Source organism: Anopheles merus, chromosome 2R, assembly GCF_017562075.2.
Source record: "Anopheles merus strain MAF chromosome 2R, AmerM5.1, whole genome shotgun sequence".
Lineage (NCBI taxonomy): Eukaryota > Metazoa > Arthropoda > Insecta > Diptera > Culicidae > Anopheles > Anopheles merus.
This window is the reverse complement of record NC_054082.1, coordinates 13,608,742-13,632,440: the sequence shown is the minus strand read 5'-3', so window position 1 is coordinate 13,632,440 and position 23,699 is coordinate 13,608,742. Positions and strand designations below refer to the sequence as shown.

Below are 23,699 nucleotides of genomic sequence, written 5' to 3'. Positions count from 1 at the left end.
TAATCGCTTGTCGCAAACGGATCGACGATCGATCGATTCCGGGTACCCCGTGGGGCCGGGTGCAAGAAAACTTTCCGTTGCCGTCGTTTGCTTCTGTGCAGCAACCGCATACAAGCACACACGCACAGCGTAACACACACACACACACCTTTATTCAGCGCCATTTCCCCCACCAAAGGGGCTGCCGCTTAACCCCAAACCACCGCTTAAGCCGTAGGGCGAAACACCGAAAAACGGATTTCATTCCTCAGGAACTAGCCCACCCCCCCCCCCCCCCCCCCCCCATTGAATTATGCATTCGTCATTTTGTACGTTAACCGCGAGCCACCCCATCGGCGTCCGTCCCGTTCAACGCCCGGAAAACGCGTCGCGCCAAACGGACGACGACGGCAACGATGATGAGCGCGCGCGACCACAGCAAGGCAAGTTTTAGCGCAGCCCAATGGCGCGCCCGTTCGTTCCGATCGGTAATGACGGTAGATATTTCGTGCTCATTACATCCATGGCGAGTTTTCGGTGGTTCGAGTTTCGAGTGGTTCGACAGCTTCGACTGCGTCGAACCGAGATGATGGGCCTTCCCTCATCCATCAATCCTTGCTCGACATAGCAGCAGCAACGCACAGCTGTTGTTGTTAGCTTGACCACCGAGGCACAGCAGTACGCAGGCGGGTCCTCGGAAGTGGTCAGCAGAGATGGAGGACGTGTGTGGTTGAGAATGAGGACGAACCAATCTGCACCGGGATTGCATGCATTGGGATGGTTGCTGGTGCCACGACAGTGTGTCCAGGGCAAACATGCATACTTAATCCCGGGTGTTGGAGAGCAGCAACGGTGCTAGGTGGTACTCTATTTTTGCTTTCATTTATAGCTCAAGCTTTACAAAGCCGTTAAGCTTGTATATGTTACAAGCAGTGCAATGGTGTTATGATCAAAATGCTTTAACGATTCTTCAAACTATTTTACAACTATTATCGGGATTTACGTTTATAGTTCCAATCTTATTACGCTTTTCTTCGTTTAATTATTCTAAACAATCTGCATCTTACTCTTCTTCTTCTTATTCTTCTTCTTGACATAACGAGAAATCATAATTATATATCGGCGTCATATTAACTCTTACTCGGTCAATGTTACTGTCATATAACCAGACTGTTCTCAGTTCTTGTTCCGAGTAAACTGTCTGGTTCGGATGGGAATATGTCTCATTCGGCATTGTAGAAACTGGTGCGTCAATTCTATGGACCATAGAGTATGCAACACGGTATCGACATTAAGTTGGAACCACATTCGTCTATTTGATGATGACGATTTGCTATGAAATCTATTTGAAAATAATCCTACTTTGTGTGTTTAAAAATCCAATTTCATTTTATTTTCTACTAGCACAATTGAATAATGTGCATACTTTAAGCTGTGTTTTGTTTGTTTTTCCGTAAGCTTCTTTTTCTCTGAATCACACTATCGAAATCAGAAAGTAGAAAACTCCCTCTTTGCCCAATCGGATGAAACGCCAACCGGGATACCAAACTCCGTCACTTGCCACCACAGAACGGGATAGAGGGGTATAGGAGAAGCGCGGCAGACGACTACTTTTGCATTTGACAAACAACACAATTTACCAACGAAACGAAACACAACCCAACGGGGACAGCCCATCGGAGAAACAAAACAGAGAACGAGCAGCCCCGATGCACGCCGCCCCAGGTGAAGCAGCCTGTGGACGTAAGAAGCTGAAGAAACTCCCTTTTGCCCGATGTTCTAGAGCACTGCCGGTGCGGCTGGCACCGTAAAGTCGTACGGCGGAACGTCGTCGTCGGTCTGGCTGGGGTTCGTGCCAGGGCGCACGCGAAACGCACACAACGCAGCGAAGCCGCGCACCGATCGCGGTCGACCACACCACACCCGATCATCCTCCAGCTGCTTTCTCTGCCTCTCCTCCCACCCTCCCATCCGACACCACCCGTTTGCTTACGCATAACCCTTTGCCCGATCTCATTACACATTTTGCCCATCTCGCTCTCTTGCTTTCTCACTCGCCTTGTGGTTCCCTGCGTTCATCTGCACTGCGTTAGGCTAGGGAGCCTGCAGCAGTGTAGTACCCTCTTTTTTTTTTTGGTTGCTCCACCGTCCTTGCCCATCCTTCGCTCCCATGGTTCGGCAGGGAGGAAAACATTTGGCAAACGAGCAATGCGAACCGGCGGAGCAAAGACCGAAAGACACCGACCATCATCATCCGTCCAATCCATCCAACAGTGAACAGTGAACCAACGAAAAAAAAACCCATCTCCCCCCATCTCAAACGCGACACTGCGGGCATTTTTGCTTTTTTGCTTCAATTTTCTCTCTACAGCTGGCAAGATGAAGCAGCTTTTTTATGTTTTGTTTTTTCCGTGAGCCAACCTGTTCCATCAAACGTTTGAAGGATTTGCTGCTGCTGGTTGCTTTTTTTTTACGCTGCCTTATGTTTTCGCGTCGCTTCGCTTGATGAACGCGCACATTCGCATACGGTTTGTGTGTGTGTGTGTGTGTGTGTGTGTGTGTGTGTCTTTGGACGTCTACCGTACGAGGAAGAGGAACCGATTACTCCCGTACGCAGGACATATTTTGCCGCGAGGGTCCTCTCTGTGCGACTCCTCTGGCACGCAGCACGGCAGTGGCTGTGGTAATTCGATCCCGAGGATTTGACGGACTCACGTGCAATCGGTCCCGTATGTCTGGTGCGCTTTTGATGATTGACAAGCTTTAGGTTGAAGGATTTGATGCATCGGCGAGACGGGCGAGCTCCGAGAAGTGCACACAAAAAAGGAAGTGTGCAAAAGAAAACGCATCACGCAAAACGGTGGCCAATTCTGTGCAGGCTGAGCAGCGTCGCGCTTTAAAGATATCGCACACAGCGCTGCCACCCAGCATGTTGTAGTGCTGGGGGCATCTGCTGCTGCCCGCTTACTTCACACCGCTCGCACTGGTCTGGGCTGCGGGAGCACATACCAAGCAGCACGGACATTCCAAGACACGCGTGCTCCATAACTCTCGCGTGCTAGCGTAACTATTCTGAGCCACTAATCCATCCGCCCGAACCCAAACAAAGGGGGCTGATGCGTCTGGGAGGCACAACATGATATGGCCCATTAGCACATACTTTGTTGGGACATCATTTCCCGAACAGCCGAAGATCGTCAGTAATTCCGACACTTTCACGCCCGCGCTTTTAGCCGGATGGATTGGAAGCCGGATGGTGAGGCATGAGCCGGTTGCATGGGCCCTCCGCGCGCCGCTTGTTGCATAGTTTGCGGTGCGAGAGCACACACACACACACACACACACACACCAGTTGATCCTTGCCTTGGTCCTGCCACGGTGACGGCGGCTTGCGCCTCAACACATTCCAAATTTATGTACATCGTTGATTGTGCGCCGCTGCTGCAAGTCGAACGCAAACTGCTGCCATTCCGGGCGGAGAATGCTTCACGTGCACGCTGGCTGGCCGTGCCATGGGTGGGTGATTTAATGGGTGGTTTTATTGCTGTGCGCTCAGTTCAGTGCAAACTTCGCTCGAGGATGCTCAGTTTGGCAGGGCATGCTACCGAAATTCCGAAACTTGACTCATCAAGACTGACTATACAAAGCTGCACGAAACAACTACAAACTTGTGACAATGGCCACACAACCACAAACACTCCATTGAATTGACTTCCTGCCGTTCTGATCGAAAGCATCTTCAATCGTTGCCACTTGTTGCTCCGAACGGCTTGTGTGGCGCTAGGGTGCGAACAAAAACAAATCTTACCGGGTAAATAATCTCTTCTTAATCCATCTTTTCCCACCACAAAAGACCCTCCACCTAAGCCCCCCCGCCAACACGACGACGTCTTATTCATCTTCGCCTGTTCCTTAAGGTCGTTCGCTCGCTGTGCATCATTCTCTTCCAAAACGATACCGAGCAATCAAATAAATATCATAATTACTTGCTTATTAATTACGCAACACAAACGCCTTGCTACCGGCTGGGTGGCAACCCGACCTCCGATGTGCCCAACACAATAAATCCCCTGAGCCACCCTTAAGCACTGCCCTGCTCTCTTTGTCTCTTTCTCCCCACACACACACACACACACACACACCGAGCGACCCCGAACCAGGACAGGGAGAGAGTGTTAGATAGCACAACAAAAGCATAACAGTTTATCATTATTATCATCATGCTTATCGTCGCTCTTCGCTCGCCGTGCGCTCGTTCCCTTGGCAGAAGGAAAAAGTTTGCATCCTACCACATTCCACCAGCCTTCACCTTCGGCGCACCCTCCCTTATTACCCAGCCTTCACCGCGTCAAACCTGTTCTCTCGTTGATCCTCTTAAATCTTCTTACCGTACACTGGCACTGGCTGGCATAAGACGCCGTCGCCCACAAACACTTCCGGCGCAAGAAAGCAAACTTTGCAAAACCGGAGAAGAATGTTGCTGTTGCTGCTGGGTGTGGGGATGTTTGTGTGTGTGTGTGCGCATGTTTCTCACAAGGAGCAAACCGTCCCTGATGTCTTGCTTAAACGGTGAAATGAGGCGATGCTGTTGCTGCACCGTTTTGTTGCACCAAAAAGCGATACACTGATTTTTATTAACCCACAAACAATAAATCATTCACCACACCCTCGTTGGTCGTTGGGTGCGCTCTTGTTCGCTGTTTCTCTCCATCTCTCTCTCTTACCTTCTTAAATTGGAACAATTTTACTGCTCTTCTTTCTTCACGTTTTGCTGCTTGCGCTCTGGAAAAACAGCCGCATCCACAAACGAAACGATGAATGGAACGGACAAGAATGCTTCGTATCTGTTGTTTTTTTGCGTTTTAGTGTAAATGCAATTATGTCAATTTTCGAGGAAGGAGCATTTTTCCCTCCTGGATGGAATGTCGATTGAAGCAAACGAACTTATTTAACGAACCATCGCTCTTCATCTCTTCCTTTACGTTCATTTACACAATTCGACGAGATGAGATTATTCGTTTTACTGCACCTTTGCCAACTGGTCAAGTTCCTGCAGAATTTAAGGATTAACATCCGTGAGGTAATGTTGCTGCTGATACCATCATAGAGGTGTGTAATTCCACTCTTTCCACTGACGCTTGTTGTGGTAAAGTTCCCCAACTCATTCGCCCTTTCTACAGACTATTTGTCTTCTAGGACTAGATTTATAGGCAGTTATTGTAACAAATCGGACACATTGTAATATTTAGCCACCCTTTGTTCTGTTCGCCATCCTCAAACGCCAAGCTATGTTAGGAAACAGTTGGAGTCAATTATCCTGTGCGAGCTCATCGTTATAATTTCACCTGAACAACCTACGGGAGCGTTCAATTCCGGCTGAAAGGACGACAACGACGTCCTGGGCAACGTTGATGGCTTAATCCTTCGAGTGGCACTTCGGTTAAGGCCACAGCAAAGAAAAGAAACCCCCCTCTCCCTCGCCTCTATGTGGCTCCTTGTTGAGGAAGGTTACGGTTCCAAACAGAAATAAAAAACAGGAAAACTTCCTGCAATATATGGCTCAGACCGATGGAGCGTCGCAGACACTGGCACAGACACACACACACACACCGATGGAGCAGAGAAGACGAGAAAAGGAAGGAATGGTAAGAAAACGAAGGAAGAAATAAGTTTGTTGTCTTGCAGTGGAGCTCTCCCCTCCCCATCCCCCGGTACCAGTCTTCCCTCGCTTTTTTCCAAGATCGTAATAAAATGGGATTTCTTTGACTCTCAAAAAGCGGGAAAAACTTTCCATGAATGAACTTCTCCTGCTCCTTCCCTATTTCTTGGGAGCAACTAAGAAATGCCGGCTGTCTGTCTGTGGGTGTGTTAGTGATTCGTTGCAGACTTGCAGACACACACACACACTCATCTTCCCAAGCATTTGGCCGCATTTGTGTGGCCCCGAAATCGGTCGTTTTATTTCCCTCCTTTTTTTTACCGGCTCGCCGGGAAAACCAACTGTCAAGGACGCCGGGCCGGGCCACATTGCTTTACGGTTACTGTTCTGCTACGGCTACTACTTACGGTGCTACTGCTACTTCTACTACTGTTACTACTACTACCATACCACCCGTGCAGTGGAGTGAGTACACGTGGTGGCAGAATTTTGTGGGAGGAAAATGGCACAGAAAAGTCATAAAAAGGAGTCGTTCGTTCGGGTGGTTGGAGCTGGGGAAGGGAGATGGTAAATCCGGTAGTGGGGAATTGCTGAGTGGGGAGATATAGCAAAGGAGAATGATTGGCTACCCCGGCTCGGGCGGAGGAAGGAGCACGGGAGAGATATAATTTTATTTCCATTTTTATATTTATTTTTATTTTATCTCTCCTCAGCGCAACATCACTTTTCCCGTTGCAGATTCCTTCTTCGCTCACTCTCTCACTCTCTGTTTATGCTCTCTTCCTCTTGCACGCACACAACCACATAGCAGAGGTTCTCAAATTTATTTCTTTTCTTCCTCTGTGTGCGTTTATGTGTGTGTGTGTTCTTTTTTATTACTGTCCACGTGGTGTTGTTGATGTTTTACCCGTTTTCCTTCCTTTTGCAAAGCTTCGGGGTTCGAAGATTTTCCTCGAGTATCAACACACAGCAGTGCATGATGCTGCTGTTGTTTTTCCCCTTTCTATCTCTCACTCTAGCCCTCTTGCTCGCTCTCTCTCTCTCTCTCTCTCTGTTTCTTTTTTTCTGTTGGACTGTTTTGTTGCTGATTTTCCCACCCTCAACCCCTAATGCCACTTTTCCTGGGCATAAGTACATAAATAAACGTAACGGGTTTTCCATCTTTCCCGCGCCACCTGCCTGCAACAGTGTCCGTATTTTGTATGGTTGTGGTTGTGTTTTCATTCACAAATCCGATTTTACTACCCACCACCACCATCGCGGGGAGCCCTTTTGAGCTACAATGGGAGTGTATGCCGGGTTGTAAAAATAAGCAATTCGGAGCCACCCAAACGCCCAAGCGCTGCAGTGCAAACGACGGCAATGTGGGAGCATAAACGATCGTTTGTTGATTTTTATACGTGTTTACTACATTGGTGCTGCGCTGGGAGCGGCAAGGAAGTAATCCAACGCAGTCAATCTTGCGGAATGTGATTCAATCCACTTAACACTCCATTACCGGTGCGAAGGTGCTAGTTTGGGGTGATATGATAGCCGCCGTTAATACACATGCTACGTGATCGGTTCACTGTCTCCCTTCCAATCACTTGGGATGTGTTTATGGTAATATTAAAGGATAAACTGGAAAAAAAACATGCAAAACTGCTCGAATTAAACACCTTCTCGAGCAGTACTCACTGTGTTTCCTTAGTTACCGCATGATGAAAAAGGAACAAAGTTCGGTTGCTTCAGGAAGCGTGGGTGATTATAGATTGATTCGATTTGTTTACAAATAGAAAACGAAAGTCCTCAACGCCAACGAACCCCTCAGCACACATTTCTCCCTTTTGCCATCAACTGTCTCTCGGAGCTAAAAACGACGGACTAATAATGAAACAGAAAGTTACAGATTGTCCGTCTCCAACTTGTTGCACCGGCGCTCTTGGCCGTGTTCGTGAAGTGTTCCGGGAGAAAGAAAATAGGCTAAAGAAAAGCATCATAACACAGACAAAGCTGTGGCACTCTTTTCGCAAACATTGGTTTGCGAACATTAATTTTTTGCTCTGTACTTTCCATCCGTGCTGCTGCTGCTGCTGCTGCTGCTCATCGTTTCGATCGTGTGCATCGTTCCGGCAATCGTAGGGAGCAGAAGTTGGTCCAAATAAAGTAAATAGCAAATTCCCTTCTGCCGCCTTCTGCTTCGCCTTCCTCTTCGGCGACGGTGGGTGGGTTGTGGATGTGGGTGGAAGGAAGAAAATAAAAACGAAATAAAACCGATTCTCCCGGCCCGGATGCTTGCTCCGTTCCTGCATCGCTCATTTCCTGCCCCGGAGTGAAAGTGACGGACGATGGAGAGGGCGCACACAGACAGCCACAGAGCGATGGCATAGTTCGCTTTACTGGCTGGCTTACCGGCTGGCTCACATGGTTGTGGCCTTGGCACAGAAACACCCGGGCGAGGCCCTGCCCTGGCGTGCCCTGTGTTTGCGGGTGTGCTTACCGGCTGGGCCAAAAAGGAAAGCCAAAGCACAGACACAGACACACACACACACAAAAACAAGCCGGAATGAAAGCACACTGACCGAGGAATTGATCCTTGCGAACCGATGTACGGAGACCCCGGTCAATCGTAATTGTACCTGCCACGTAGTAGTAGCCGCAGCAGCAGCAGCAGTCTTGTCTTGTCCTGGCGGCGGCTCCGGTCGTGGGAAGATGGAATTTAAATGCTGTTCCCAACGCGTCGTCGTCGATGGTTGTTCGCATTGGGAAATTAGACGAACGTGGTAAAGGAAAGGTGGTATGCACAACAAAAGAGAAAAAAAGAACCGAAAACAAGCCCGTCACCGTCGTGACGTGCTCGTGAACTGGCCAAGGTCAAAGGATGTTATTCTTGTTTTTTGTTTTGCTTTAGTGTGTGTGTTTTTTCTCTTCATGTTCGTTTAATTCTATTTGGCAATTTCGTCTCATTGGCTTCCTTTTCCAAACGGGACGTGCATTAGGAACCAGGCCTGCCATTTAAAGCGGGAGTTGGTGGGTCGTTTTGTTTTCTATTTTTTATTGCCCTGTTTTTCCTCCTGCTTTTGAGTCATGGACTTTTTTTTGGAAGGTACAAGGCTGCGTAAAGCATTCAGTAAGTTCTGTGTGAATCGATTACTGACCATCCTTAACGCACCGAAGCTTCCCACTACGGGCAATCCGTCACATGCTGTCCCACTTATCTGCCTTGTTTGCGTCCTACATCGGTCGGTTGCAATGTTGCACTACACTCGTTTGTTTTACCATAATAAACTACGTTGGCTGCGAAGGCATTTACGATAGGGTACGTAAATAACCTCGAGGGACATTCTCGACCTCGGAGATAGCAGCCATCAGAAGATATGGCCAGGCCCCATCCTGGTGCCGGGTGATTTGAATGCGCTGTAAACAGAGAGCAGTGACTGTGTTGTTTGCATTATCTTCCATTAAATGATGCTGTTGAGCTGTTTACAGTACAGACAATAAATGACTTCATTTTCCAATTGCTCTGTACCGTAAAGTAAATTAAAATACTGCCGATAGAACGACATACGTATGTGTGTGATTCCAAGGAACCAACTTTAATGAACAAAATCGTCAGAGTTCCCCGATTGCCACCTGTAACCTTTCTCGAACCCGTTCTGAATGGACTTCGGCCATCACTTTCATGGCCATTCCTTGAAGCTTGTAAAACATAGTTCAGAGGATTGGTGCAAGTTATCAGGTTTTAATTTGTTGGCGCGTGATTCGGTCTGTATGTGAATTAACGGTCCATATTAATATGTGTTGTAAAGCATTTCTTTCAATTGCTGTACTGCACGATTGCTCGTTATTATGTCCCGAATGTATTTGGAAATTACTTTATTGTTGAGATTATTCTAACCGATTCTAAAACATGCTTAGAGCGTACTGTATAATTTGTTTTGCTAATTTTAGTTGAAACCTTGCTTTAAGACTGCATTTTTGATGTCAAGCAGTATAACCTTTTTGTCAGATAAAGTTCCTATTGCCTTCCGTGTGTTGGCAACTCTCTCTCTCTCTCTCTTTTTTGTGTGAAATCGACCGATTGTTTAATGCAATTGCTTTCCATCCTCGAAGAGAACGAACGATCGAACGTTTTCCCCAAAAACTGCATCCCCAAAACTTGCAAAGATCCAAACGCGACCGAGCTTCACACGACAAACCCCTTAATTAAAACAGCAAAGACAGTACCGGCACATCGAACTTTTTCAATCTAGTGACCCGTGCACTACCCCCTACACTGAATTGATGAATCCCCTTCCCATTGGAGGCTCACACGCAGCCCCGGTATTGATTCCATCATCTTCCAAGTGCGAATCAAAGTCGCCCGGTGTGTACCGTTGGTTTGCCCGTGAGCTCGTAAGAAAAAAAAAACGGGGTGAAGCGAAAAAACATCAACCACCGGCAAAGACGACTTTGCGCCCCCGGGTACGGATTGTTTCATCAGGCGTCAATGGTTTCGCAAAGCCCTTTCGTGGTGCTGTTGGTGGAAAATTCATTCCCTCCCCCATACGGCCAGGGAATACTGGAGGAAACCCCCGGACCCCGGTCCTGTGCAAAAAGTCATCTTCGGTGGCCCCAAATCGTGCGTTCATCTGTGCTTGTGTGTGTGTGCGAATGTGCGAATGCAATTACCTTCGGTAGTGTTTCATTTTCGATTCCGTTCCCGTCATCGTCGTCCGTCTTGTTGGTGTACGCGCGCGCGTGTGTGTGTGTCGGTTCCATTTCCCGAGCGCTTCATTTCGTTTGATGGATGTTTGGAAAAGTGGCCTGCTGATAAGTCGGAGTGCCGCTCCCAGCGGCAGGCAGGGAGAGAAAGAGCCGAAAAAAAAAACGAGACGGAATCGGAAAATGTCGAGGACGGAGGAAGAAAAATCTCAGAAACGTCTGCACGTTGGATCAGAACGGTTTGTGAAATCTTAAGGCAATGTGCGGCACACCCTTAGGTTACGGTGCAGCCACCGTGCGTAGTTGTGGCAGTAGGCCGTTCTTTAGTGTCACCGTCCCCATTTGTCACCTCGACATATTCTTTGCCGTGCTTTTTTTGGTTTGTGTTTTTGCTCTTTGAAATCCGTTGTTTTGGTTTTTTCGTTGTTTTTCGTGCAATGATTTGTTTCGTTTCACTTTTTTTCTCTCGCTTTTCGTTCTTCCCCGAAAGATTTGCCATTTCCGTTTTCTTAACGCTTTTGCACTGATTTCGATTCTGTTTCTTTTCCTTTTTTTACCGGCTAGGTGGTTTTTCCACCCCACCTCGTTCTTGCGTCGTCTTGCGTCGTCTTTATCGTGCGCTCTTCACTCACTCACTCTCGGGTGCGCCAATCATCCAATCACCTTCATCTAGATGCGTTTGATTTTTTTTTTTCGTTCATTTTGTATGCTTACTCTTATGCGCTTCTTTGCCGCTTTTCGCTGGGCGCTTTGCTTTCCGTTTCCGGCCGGTTGAGCGACGGAGGAGGCGAAAAAAACCCCCACGCCAGGATATCGTTCGCTTGCGGACGGGATTGCGTATGCGGGTCTTTCAATTTATCTGTGCCGTTGGGTTTCGTACACGCACACACACACACTGGCACATCCATTCCACCTTTGGTTATTCGGCTCCAGCTCCATACCCGGCCAAAATGGAAGCTGGGCCCGGGGATTTGGTTCGGTAATTCGCACCAATCGGTCGTCGGTGGATTGGAACGTGTTTTCTGGCGGGAGGGCGGGTGTGTGAGTGTGTGGCAAAGGGAAAAAGGCGGCAGTGGGAGAGATTGTCCGCATCGGTTCTCCCTCACTCCCGGTCCCCAAAAACACTTTCTTATTCTTGAGCGATTTTCCACTTGCATATCCATTCCACATTGGGTTTTCCCCCATTTTTTTTTCTTCCTCCTTCTTTGGCTTTCCCTACATACACACACACGGTTGGGGGGTACAATCTCAATCAGAAAACTCAAAACACAACTTGGCCCCATTGTGACCTGTGCCCTGTGGGTAGGGTGACGATTCGGATGGGGCGGGGCAGTGCGGGAAAGGGCCGGTAAACACGGCCGGGCGGAATTCTCGGGTGAAACATCAATCCGTAATCCGTTCACCGGACCGATCCGTTCATCATTCTGGTTCCAATCGAGGGCAGGACGGATCGTTCGTCAACGCTGTGATGCCTTGCCTGCCTGCCTGCCCTAGCCATACCCCTCCCTACGCTTCTGTGTGTATGTGCACTATGTGCTGCGATGTTACGTTATGTTGTGCTGCGGTCTTTTCGGTGCGGCTCTGGCCCTCCTCCCATTTGATAAGGTGGGCACTCCAAGTGCGCCAATCGAAGGATCCGGCAGGACAATCAATAAAGGGAAGCGGGGAGATGGGGCCGCCAATGAACGGCAGGATGGAAAGTGTTTTACCCAACTCTGCTGGGATGGAAATAGTGGCGAGAAAAGGATCCATTTCCAGTGTATGTACGTGCGTGTGTGTGTGCGCATTTTTTTTCGCCTTATGTTTCGCATTATTTTTGGCTTCATTTTCTGCTTTTTCGTCTACTTTTTCGGTCATTCCCTTGCTCTTCTGCCCTCGCCACCACGATTGATGTCAAGTACAAGCACATGGGTGAAAGTGGACACGTGTGTGCAGTTTGAGTTCAGCGTGTGTGTATGTGTGTGTGTGTGTGTGTGTATGATGTGGCCGGCTCGAGATCGAAATCTCTTACTTGTGCGCACCACGGCCGTGGAAAAGGCGTCCGTTGGGACGTCCTCATCAACCAGACCCAGCCGAGCACACCTTTGGCTGGGTGCGGGGAGGGGGGGAGGGGGAAATTGCTTTTCTGTCTTAGGTTTTTCTCGTCCACTGCCTGCGTCCACCCGCGCACGCCGCACCTTAATTGACATCCTTCCTGTCTAAGAGCTGGTCATAGATTGGGGAGTTATTTTTTTTTCTTTCGCTCACCTTTCACTGTTGATTGATGTTGTGCATTTTACCTTTTTTTTTTGGTTTCACAAGACTAAAAATACCAAAACTGGCTTGAAACATTTTGTCGATAAGACTTGTTTTTGAAAGCAAAAGGTATAAAAACATAGTAATGTAAGTCTGAAACGTATTTTTTGTCGATAAACGCCTAGAGGTATGCAATCCGCACTTTAAGACGCCAACATTTAGGCAATCTGCTATACAAAACTCCTGTTATTGCTACCCTTTTAGGTGTTAAATGGAAACGTAATCGTAATTAGCATGTACTTTGTTTAATAATACTAACGCTCATTGTCTTGCAACTTCTCTTTCCCGTTCCAGCCAACGCGCTTAGTATCGCCGGACGAGGTGCTGAAGCGGCGGCGTGCGAACAGTTTCGAGCTGGCCACGCTGCTTGCCAGCTTTCTGATCGGAAATGGATTTGCGGCTTGCGTCGTTTCCGGCTATGCAACGCGCGAGGTGGTCAACAACGATCAGCAACGTGTCGTGTGTCCTTTTGTGCCGGTGGAAGCAGAGGTAAGACCGATTAGAGTCCCGCACATAGATTGAGGTCATTAAATGAGGTCACCTTACACGGAGGACTTCCCAAAAGGTCCTTCAAGCGTGTATATTTTATAGAAAAATCATTCACTTGCCGACATTTAGCCAGTCAGCTTTTGTTGCTACTTCTTCAATGAATATTTAACATTTTTATGCTTTTTTCCCTTCTTTGTTGAAACACTCTGTGACCTCGTTCGTGTAGTTTCTTTTCGCTTCCTTTTTTGGGGTTCCCTGCGCTCCCTCGCACACCTTTCCTATTATTTTTTTTTTTGCGCTAATGAGGACACCTACCCGACCGCACCGGAAAAAATCCTCACCCGAGCCCATCTCGGTTCGTCTCGAATTTCGCTCGAAACGCTGATGCATCAGGTTACGCCAATCTGTAACATTGTTCGCAACGAAACCACGACCGGATGCTGGTTGCGGCATTCCAAAACGGGACACGGCAGCAGCAGCAGCAACTGTAGCGAGAAACCCTTTTCTTCGCGCAAGGAACAACACACACACACACACATCCGGTGAAGAGCTACACGTGACGGCGGGAGAGGAAGGCCATGGGGAGCGACGCAAACGCAATTATGCACGAAACGGCTTCCTGAGACGGTGTGCAAACGGTGTCTGCTATTGATGGGGCAGAAACTTGACCCACCGGGGGCATAAACAGAACCCAATTGCCACCATCAGAACGCATAAAAACAGTTCAAACTATCGGCTAATTTGTTTTACGGCCACATGGAACCTCTCTCTCTCTCTCTCTCTCTTTCTCTGCCGTATTTTTTTATCGTACAAGAGGAGACAAATGTCCAGAATAATGCCGCATGACATCTGTGCAGCGCACATGTTCCCCGGGAAAGGACGGGAAGACAAAAAACCGCGACAGCCAAAGCTTCTTCGGCCATTGAACGCTTGGCGACTGCTCGCCCGTCAATGACCGAGCCGCGCAAGGATAACGATGTAAAATGTGAGGTACACATTATAGCAACATAAAAGCCAACTCCTTTTCGTTCAAGAACCGAGCTTCAAAGTGTGGCAAAGAAAGTCTAGCAGAAGCGCAGAGAGCACAGCGCACAAGCGAAAGAGGTTAACGATCCAAACCGTGCTGACAAAAGTGTTGTTGCGTCAAGCGAGCCATTTTATTACAGTGTTTTTTTCTTTCTAAAGGCTAACTTTTTGCCACCCAAACTGCTCCCTTTCTTTGCAGGAAAGCACCGAAGAGAAAATACCGGAGCCGCCGAACAAGTATCAACTCCGCCAGCCGCCCGACCTGCGCAGCCAGTACCTGCTCAACATCGAGGAGGAAAAGGTGGCCAAGGTGCAGGCGGAGGAAGCGAATCGATTGGCCGCCGAGCAGGAGGAGCGCGAGCGGCTCGAGCAGCCACCGAACGATCCCAAGCGGGGCCACCGCGTCCACGCCTGGGTGGCCATCGTGCTCAATGCGCCCTGGTGCTACAAGCCGGGCTACCGCGAGACGGCCCTCGATCCCAACACGGGCGAACAGGTGCTGCAGCCGCCGAGTGCCTTCTTTCTCGAACCGTCCACCGGCTTCCGGCACGAGGTGTCCTCGCCCGACTATCTCGCCATCGAGAGCGTCTGGAACCAGCACAACTACTACGTCAACAAGCAGGATCCGGCCGCGGGCCTACCGGCAATGCGCTGGGATCTGGCCGATGGGCGCGACTGGGAACACTTTCTGCCGGGGGAACCGTACGAGCTGCGGGAGGACAGCGCGGTGCCGGAGGATCAGGACCCGCTCACCACGGAGGAGGAGATCGAGAAGGAGAAACATCTCGACATGCCGACGTCCTGGGTGCGGTCGCTGAACGTCTCGCGCACCGACTACGAGCAGCGGTTCCCGGACGGCACCAAGGTGATCTACTTCAAGAAGACGATCTACGAGCGGTTCGCACCGTACCGCAACTTGATCGGCTTGGTGCGGCGCATCACGACGTACGATACGCTCGACTACGGCGAACCGATCAGCCGGTGGGAGTTTTACGCCAACCGGGACGATCAGCTCAATCTGGTGCGCATCGAGTACCGGACGCACGAGACGGAGGAACGGTTCGACAAGGGCCGGCCGGACTGTTTGCGCTCGCTGAAGCACCGGGCGGCGCCGAACAATGAGTACGAGCTGCGGTTCTTTTACCAGTACCGGTTCGATGCGCTGCGTACGCTGGTGTACCATGCCGAGTACATACAGGAGCACTACGATAAGCGCGATGATCGGTAAGCGTGCTTTGCCGCGAAACGCGTTGTGTAGTTGTTGTTGTCTGCTAAACAAATTTCACTGCTTTTCGATCCCGTCTAGGTTATATTATCGCGAATTTCACAACATTCCCAAGGATCCGGTCACTAAAGAACCAAGCAAGTTGACGGTAAGTACATGCAATTTAATGTAAAAGTCGTTGATATAGAAAATAGTTAAAATGCCAACAAAAATACCTTCAATGGCATTCGAGCGTTGATACTGTAGCGACATCTGTTGGCAGCGCACGAGTATGCTTCATATTTTGAGTGCTCGTCAACAGATGGCGCTGGCAGATAGGTTGCCTGTTTTCGAGTAGTCTGCTCGAAACAGTCTCCATTCGCACTATGGCTCGAATCAATGGAAAGAACAATAATCTCCTCTTGCTATACAAATTCTGGAGGGTAAGGCGCATAAGGTTTAATACTTCCTACATATATGGATAGTAACATTTTTACACTAAATTTCTACATCCAATACATCAAAAACATGGCAACGAAATCAGTAGCTACCTTCTCAATTCCTGTACCGGGATAGGTTCACGATCCATTCCATGACAGATACATATGCAGGTATAGTTTTCAAATTGCCATAAAATAAGGGAACAGTTCCAGGATAATTTGATTTGGATTTAGAAGCAGTTGCAGGAATTATTTTGGGTTAGGTATCACTTCCAGGAAAATAGTGGGTTCAAAATAAGTTCCTGGATCGATATAGGGGTCAGAAATAGTCCCAGCACCGGTATGGGTTTGGGTTATGTGTCATGGTTTCAGGGCCAGTCATAGAGCCAACTTGAGTATTGAATCAAATCCAAGGATAAATAGTTTGCATTTTGAATTAGTTTCTCTTGAAATACCTTTTAAAATTACAGGGATTTTCAGGGGTTTTGATAATTTTGGAACACTTTCTTAACTCTTTCTTATGGGAAGAGAAGTCTACTAAATGTCATCTAAGCATTGAGTTGTCTCCAAAACTACCCTTGTGTGCACTCTGAAGTTATTAAATACCTTCAAAAATAGATTACGTATCCCTATAAACCGACCAAATAATAAACATAAAACCGTCATTCACTATTTCAGCACATTACTGAAAAGTTTCATCAACATCCGACCAAAGAGCCAGTGAAGGATATTGCGATTCGGAATTGCTACATACAGGATAACAAGATTGCTCTCCAGTTTCACTACGGTGAGGACTGCATTACTGCCTCCACGCGTGAGTTTGTCAAGCCGCCCAAGTCCGAGATGGGCGAAGAAGTGCCGTACGATCCTGCCTGCACCACTGGCTATGTGGTAAGCTACATACGCTCCTTACATCAAGTGCCCCATCTAACCCCCCTCCACCCCCCTCTCTACACTAGTCCAACCCCTGGGACCCGCAACCGACGCAGCTCGATCTCTTCCTCCTCCTCAAGGAGCAGCTCAAGGCGGAAGAGCTCGCCTCGCACGCCTTCCGCCGTCGGGTGGTCGAAATCGATACCATGCTGAGCGAGCGGCGCAAGCAAACCGACTCACCGCGCCTCACCAACAGTCTGTTCGATCCGCTGCGCAACGAGGAGGCCCGTCAGCAGCGGCTGGCCAAGTACGAAGCGATCAAGGCACGGGAGGAACAGATCAAGCAGCAGCAGGCCGACTTCCTGGCGCCGTATCTGCTCCGGCTCGGCAACGCTAGCAAGCGCCCCCCAACCCGGGCCCAGGTGATGGCACTGTACCGGGACTGTACGACGGATCTGCGCCGGTTCTATCAGCGGCTCGAGGAAGAGCTGCGCAACCGGTGCGACGATCTGATCACGGAGGAGCAATCGCTCAAGCGGTTTCTGGCCCGCTTCCAGCAACACTTCGAGGACGCCGAGTACGAGAAGTTCATTGCCGAGGGGGAGACGATCGAGCGCGATAAGCACATACTGCAGATGCGCCTGGAGAACATACAGGACGACTACCGGCGTAAGGCGGCCCATCTGCGGCAGGCCTTGCGGGAAGATGAGCGCCTCAGACCGTACTTTGGTGCGGAGCTGGAGGAGCCACCGTGTGAGCGAAGTGATTACGACGATGAATGATGGTTAGGTTAGGTAGAGGCCGCTTTGGTGCCTTGTGTGTGAGTTTTTTCTAATGCGTTTTAAAAATATTGTCAAAACTGCTAAAATTTTGAGTGAAATAAAAAGAAAGAAGAGCCATCACGATACGTCCACTTGCTTCCGTTCTTTCAATCATGGTACTATCGATTACACTCTTTCGTTTTCGTTTGATTTACCTTTTTTTTATTCAAAAGTAGTTGTGTTGTAATTCTTTCATACATGTTTCGCGATTTCTATTGGATTTTATTTATTTATATTTTTTGGTTTTTCGGTTTCGATGCACGAACAGCTTCACTCCACGCATTAACCCTTTTGCCTTCGCAGAAGTACCTAATGACTTCCTGCGACGATACTAATGATACTTGAATTGTCCCCCCCACCGTTCCCCACTTTCCTGCCACTCCCGATGAGTGACGACTGTGTGTGTGTGTGTATGTGTGTGTATGTGACTCTGTATGCTGTCCATCTGTAGGCGGGTTTTGCAGCTGCAGTTTTTGCCAATACGAAACGAATTCCGTTTCTGTACTTTGACGAGATTTGATAACCTAGACGGATGTTTCCGAGTGTTTTGTTTCAGTGTTGTACGGAATCGTGGCATTTATTACAGTGTCTCTGTCGCAGTTTGGGTTGTTGTTGTTGTGCAAAATCTCTTCGCGCTTTCGACGCGTTTCCCACGTCCTTTCGTATGTTTACCACATGCTATCTTACATTATTGATATCGGTTACTAAAAGTGTGTTATGTTTTCATGTTCGCTTGTGTGTTGTGTGTATGCCGCTTATCGTCGCATTCGTGTCAGTGTTTACGTGAGTGCGTGTGAGTGTAGTGTGTGTATTACCCTTTTTTTTCTCTTAATGTATTTGACTATTTGTGTATATACTGTTTTGACTAACCGATTGTGTTTGTTCTCTCTCTTATTCTTCTTCGTTTGCTTCTTTCTCTATTTCTTCTAAACGACTAACGACTTATGTTTTGTTTTCTTCTCTTGCTTTATTACAGTGCTGGTTTACTGTTTTTGCTACTATTTTCGATCGCTTTACATTTCTTAACTTTAATTTCCTTGCTCTGTGTATTCGCATCTGACCATTCGCCACTTTCTAAGCATTGATTGATTTTTCATTCCCTTCCCCGTCCTGGGGTTGGCTTCTCTTTTCAGCTGAGTGCGTTTGTCTTCTTTCTTTCTTTTTTTGTCAGATTTTTCACCATCTCAGTACGAACTTTTTCTCACTTCCAAATGTCACATTCCATTTCTTTCAGCTGATTCATGCTTTCCCTTTCTTTGCGTGTAGTACAAAATATCTAAATATATATAGATTAAATGTATATGCACTGTATATGTATGTACGTGTATACATATATATGTATATATATATATACTTCCTTGGGTATAATTAAATTAAAGAAGTACAAAATTATTCTCTCTCTCTCTCTCTGTCTCTGTCTTTCTCCCTTGTACCGGCCTGGTCGGGTTTGCTTTACATTTCGTTTCGCTTTTGTGTCCTATTTCCTGAAATTTGCGTTTCTTTGTGTTGTTTCTGTACTACACTGATGACGACCTTTGGTTACGATAGTTATCGCTATGCTTGCTTCCCCCTTTCTGCTTTCCTGTCTTCTCCTTTTCCGTTTTTGCACTGTACAAGGATAAACTGCGACTATGCATACTAGCGGTTTTTACTGTGTGTATGTTTGTTAGCTAAACATGTGAAGTGTTCAAGTGATACTGTACTGGTTTACTGCACTGCAAAAGTCTTCTTCTAATCGCGATTTTTTCGTTCTATTTTCTCTTGGTTTTTTTTATTATCTACGCATCTACACGTGCGGCAGGTGCACGTGCGGAAGTCGAAGAATGCTGGTTGCGTACTTGCGGCGCAACCATAACGCCATGCGTCTGCGGGATGTTGTGTCTCTCTACCGAATCGTTTCGCTTCACTACTGTCCCACTATTTACAAGTAAATTCGATTTTGCCACCTTGCCACACACGATTGGTTAGCCTCTAGGATAGCTAGTTCTTCTTCTTCTTCTTCTTCTTCTTCGATCGACTGACTCTTACCACTGGAAAAGATACTAGGAAGGGTAGAAGGGAACCTGGTGCTAGTACTGTACAATTGGCCGTGCGACGGAGCTGCTGTGTGTGTGTGTATGTGTGTTCTGCTTCAAAAAACGGAAAGTACACCATCGGAACTGCACACTCTTCTTAGGGCACACACTATCTTTCTCTCCCTTTCTCGCCTGTGCGATTGTAACCCCCGTTTTTGCCAATCTCTTTATCAGCAATCCCATCTGGATTTCAGTCGGACTTGTGCTTAAGGGATCGACGCTTTTCGGTCTTCCCGTTCCACCCCCTAAACAGGTAAGCGTCCATGTTGTGCCGCTGTTGCTGCTGCTGCTGTCCTTCGCCTGTCCCCGCTCTCGCCTACCTGTCCGTTCCGTTCCGCGGTGCCAAACTTAAATGAGAATTAAATGTTAATAGCTTATCGATAACGAGCCCGTCTGGCCGATGCAGCGCCCCTCGTCGTCGAACGTGGCCAGCGTGAGGCGGGCGAACTTGTTGCTCAGCACACCGATGCCATTGTTCTTGATTGGGTTAGTTTCTGGCGGTGGAGCAAAGGGAGAAAAAGAAAAAAAACGGGTAAGATTGGTGCTTTTTGTTGCGATCCTTTCTGCTGGGCAGTACATCAAACGGTGGTACGGTGGTGCGTATTATCCTTTTTGCTATTAGCTCGAAACGAAGAAATCGAACGACTTTTTCCCTTTCTTTAACGTGGATATTTAGGGACTGTGATTTAAGTGTCCTTTCCAATAGGAAAGCAATTTCATAAACAGAACCATTTTGCTTAGCAGCATCGGCTACGATCCTTAGCAACGAGGCAACGAGGTTACTACAACAGGGACAACTGTTCTTCCTTACAAGCCATAGCAACCACTGCTTAAACACGTCATCGCTTGCTGAGGTATCCCCTAAGATAAATACCGTTCTTAAGTTTGTTTACGTTGGCCCCGTGGCATTTCAGATTGAAGTTAATTGTTTCCTTTCTTTGCCGTTTCCACGTGCCGCTATGGCCGGAATCTACGCTCAAACTTGGAATGTTTGCTGTGCGCTTGCATAGCGTACTCTCGTTGCTATTTCAGCTATTGGTTCGTGAAACCATTTTGCAAACGCTTGCGCTATTTATATGGGCAAAGTGCACGCTCAATGGAAGATTCCAACAGTTCGCTACCGAGAACCATGCCTCTTTTCATGTTTTGCATAGCACAACATCTAAAACTATATTCTCGTCGCTTCCAGTGATACTTCAGCACAGAGTCAGCTGGGGCAGGAATTTCCTAACCGCTGCTTGCAATGCTTTCAGTAAAAAAAAGCAAAGCGAAACGTAAGCATCAATCAGTTAGACGCCTCCTCTAGTCACATCTTCTTCCTGTGACCTTTACTACCGCGACAAACTTTCAATGGGTGGGACAGTTTGGGACGCCACTTAGCGTAACGTTTACTCACCCACATAGGTGTTGTCCGCCAGTCCAGCGGCGGCCTGGTCCGCATCGGCACCGCTCTCCTTTCGCCGCTTGTCCTGCTCGATGAAGTGCGTGATTAAGGCGTCTACCATGGCGGCCTGGCGGGAGAAGATTTGCATCAGCTTGGTGGCCGCGATGCCGTTCTCCACCGCGCCAAACTGCAGAAAGATGCACGGCAAGCACTCCGGATCGTTCACGTTGCTTGGTTTCGCGTACTCCCACGAGAACTCTTCGTACTTTAGCCCCAGCAGCAGTGTCTGCGAAGGATGGGTGGATTGAAACGATTGGAAGCGATGGTCAATGGGTGTCTGTTTTCACGTTTTCCCCATAACACTCTTCCCCACACTTACACATTCGATCTGATCGATCACGAAGATCCCCCGCTCGTTGACCGCTATCAGGACGGGCAGATCCTTCTGCTGCATCAAGCTCATAAGACCACGTACCGGTTGTTCGACTTGTCCGTGGAAGTAGGCCGCCCTGAACAGGAGTACAAACACGCGTTACATTAGTCTCGTGTAGCATTTCACATTGACACCGTGGAGCCTTACCCATAGAACGGCAGACCCCAGCAAAACTCGAGATACTTCCGCATCAGCTTCTTGGTGGTAGCCGTCGTTGGAACGCGCTTGAACTGCTCCAACAGCCGTACCTCGGCCGACGATCGCTGACTGATCGGCAGCCAGGACCAGCTCGAGCTCTTGGCCACGTGTGCCGGCAGGAAGCGGAATTGATTCTCCCTACAAACCAAACAAGCGAAGCGGGAATTAAACAAACTGGCCAGGGAGACACAGGGTGTCCAGGGAGAGGGTCGGTCATACTTACCGGAAGTAGCTAGTTGAGTGCGTGTGGGAATTGTACGGGCCCAGCTCTATCCGGGCCTGGATGCCACCGAGCATGATCGATTGCGACGGTTCCATGACGTACCGGCCGAGCAGTACGTTGTGTCTTGCCTCCTCGTACAGCAGCTCCAATATCCGCGGATCTCTGTCAAGTAGCACAGAAGTGAGGAGAGAGAGTGCGATTAATTAGTGTTTGCATAGGATTCAAGCGATTGCATACTTTTAGGCGAATAAAGTCAAAGGATTGGCAAAGGAATAAAACAATTGCATACATTTAGGCGGAATAAAATGGGTAAAACTTGGGACAGTTTATATGTATGAAGGATTCAATTCTGGGAACATTGTTCATTTTATATTGGACTATAGGGTAGTTATATTACAAAATAATCATAAAAAATCATAAAAACTACTCTTGAAAATTATAAATGCAATTTTTCCCCCATTTCATACAGATCTCTTCCGATCTCTTCTACACTTACTTGATCTTTTCCTCGTCCCGCCGGGAGAAGAACACGTTCCGCCGGAGCGTCGTCATCGGCTCGTCGGACAGCTTCTCCAGCTCGTTCCCGTGGCTGTGCTTGTCCAGCAGCTTCGACCAGGCGACGCGCACCGCGTACGGCCGATGGTGCGGCTTGAGCTGCACCTCCAGCAGCGGGCTGGTCATCCACAGCCCGAACACGCTCTGGGCCAGCAATTTGTTCGTTATACCTAGTTCTTCACAGCCAAGGGCGGCGGCAAGCATCACCTGCGCCGGGCACTGTGCCGTGCCCTCGATCTCCATATGTACAGCGATCCGCGACATCAGGTAGACCACCGTCGGGATCACCTAAAGGAGCGAGTGGGGGGGAAAGGGCAGAGAGTCGAGAGAAGCAAAATAAAAGAAATAAACAAATGGTGATGAACATCATCTGCTGTGAGATGCTTGTGTCGCGCGTGCCCGCGTGTCTACCTTCTGCATCGGTCGCGGGGGTGCCAGGGTCGTTGTGCTGGTCGTCGTTGCCGTTGTCGTCGTCATCGTGCTCGCGGTTACCGGTCGTGCCACCACGTTCACGGTCACGTTCACGTTCACACCACTCGAGTGTGGTGGCAGTTGCTGCTGCTGCTGCTGCTGCTGCTGCTGGGCGGTGGCTGAGCTGACCACGAACGGGTTGTCTTCGGACCACAGTCCCGAGGAGGTGGCGGCGGCCGACGAAGACGAAGGATAGCTCGCAACGACGTTTGGCGGAAGATTATGACCGCTTGCTACACTGGCCGTTGATTGTTGTAGCTGCTTTTGCTGCTGCTGCTGCTGTGGTTGCGGTTGCTGTTTGCTGTACAAGCTCTGCTGCTGCTTTGCCGCACTGTTGCTATTGCCTGTCGTCGTTGAGGCTTTTGGTTGATGGAGCAGTGTTTCATTGCCGTTTCCCTGGCTTAACTGGTAGCTGCCACTGGTTGTGTTCGATACGGGCCCTGCAATAGCGCAATGAATTGAAACACGGTGTTAAGTTATTTCAATCGAATCGGTTATAATTTTCAATCAAACTCTGTTCTATTTTCCTTTTTTTGCAGCTCGGAAGGAACAATTCAATAAAGTGCTGTAGGGGTACTCCCATGTACCACATCATAATAAATTACATTGATGAGCGAAATTAATTTCATTACATCGTGAATACCATCGTTGCTCTGCATTTGTTTGATCACGTTTTTTATTTCCATTATCTTTTAACTTTTAACATCATGCTAGACAACCTCCCCTTACAACATTCATTATTAACATATTTACATTCCGCCGTACGTTTGCTCAACCTCAACCCCCCGCCTTACGTTCGTCCTCCGAGAATCAATGGCAATACTTTCGATGCATAAACCATGACTGTAAACATGTATTAATTCAAACAAACATTGTATGTAAATAACTGAG

At 48.3% G+C, this 23,699-nt stretch overlaps 2 protein-coding genes across 8 annotated transcripts in view; one reads left to right on the top strand and one right to left on the bottom strand.

The window, feature by feature from the left end:
- The window catches only part of LOC121588867 (coiled-coil domain-containing protein lobo), a 164,585-nt gene extending 147,030 nt beyond the window's left edge, over nt 1–17,555 (top strand). Inside the window, exons 1-6 of one of the 2 annotated variants that reach the window (XM_041907302.1) lie at nt 9,899–10,560; nt 12,911–13,105; nt 14,331–15,355; nt 15,438–15,504; nt 16,454–16,666; nt 16,735–17,555. In XM_041907302.1, the coding sequence (XP_041763236.1) occupies nt 10,279–10,560; nt 12,911–13,105; nt 14,331–15,355; nt 15,438–15,504; nt 16,454–16,666; nt 16,735–17,430 (2,478 nt within the window). In that variant the 5' untranslated portion in view covers nt 9,899–10,278 and the 3' untranslated portion in view covers nt 17,431–17,555. Of the gene's footprint in view, nt 1–9,898; nt 10,561–12,910; nt 13,106–14,330; nt 15,356–15,437; nt 15,505–16,453; nt 16,667–16,734 lie in introns of those variants that run through there. The other variant, XM_041907301.1, reaches the window with a different exon arrangement.
- A 721-nt stretch (nt 17,556–18,276) lies between these two features.
- Nucleotides 18,277–23,699, bottom strand: part of LOC121587874 — a 40,788-nt gene continuing 35,365 nt past the window's right edge. For all 6 annotated transcript variants that reach the window (XM_041905132.1, XM_041905135.1, XM_041905133.1 and 3 more), the window contains exons 4-10: nt 22,749–23,248; nt 22,279–22,625; nt 21,783–21,944; nt 21,509–21,697; nt 21,308–21,437; nt 20,941–21,214; nt 18,277–20,038 (exon numbers count right to left, since the gene is read on the bottom strand). In XM_041905132.1, the coding sequence (XP_041761066.1) occupies nt 19,911–20,038; nt 20,941–21,214; nt 21,308–21,437; nt 21,509–21,697; nt 21,783–21,944; nt 22,279–22,625; nt 22,749–23,248 (1,730 nt within the window). In that variant the 3' untranslated portion in view covers nt 18,277–19,910. The remainder of the gene's footprint in view (nt 20,039–20,940; nt 21,215–21,307; nt 21,438–21,508; nt 21,698–21,782; nt 21,945–22,278; nt 22,626–22,748; nt 23,249–23,699) is intronic.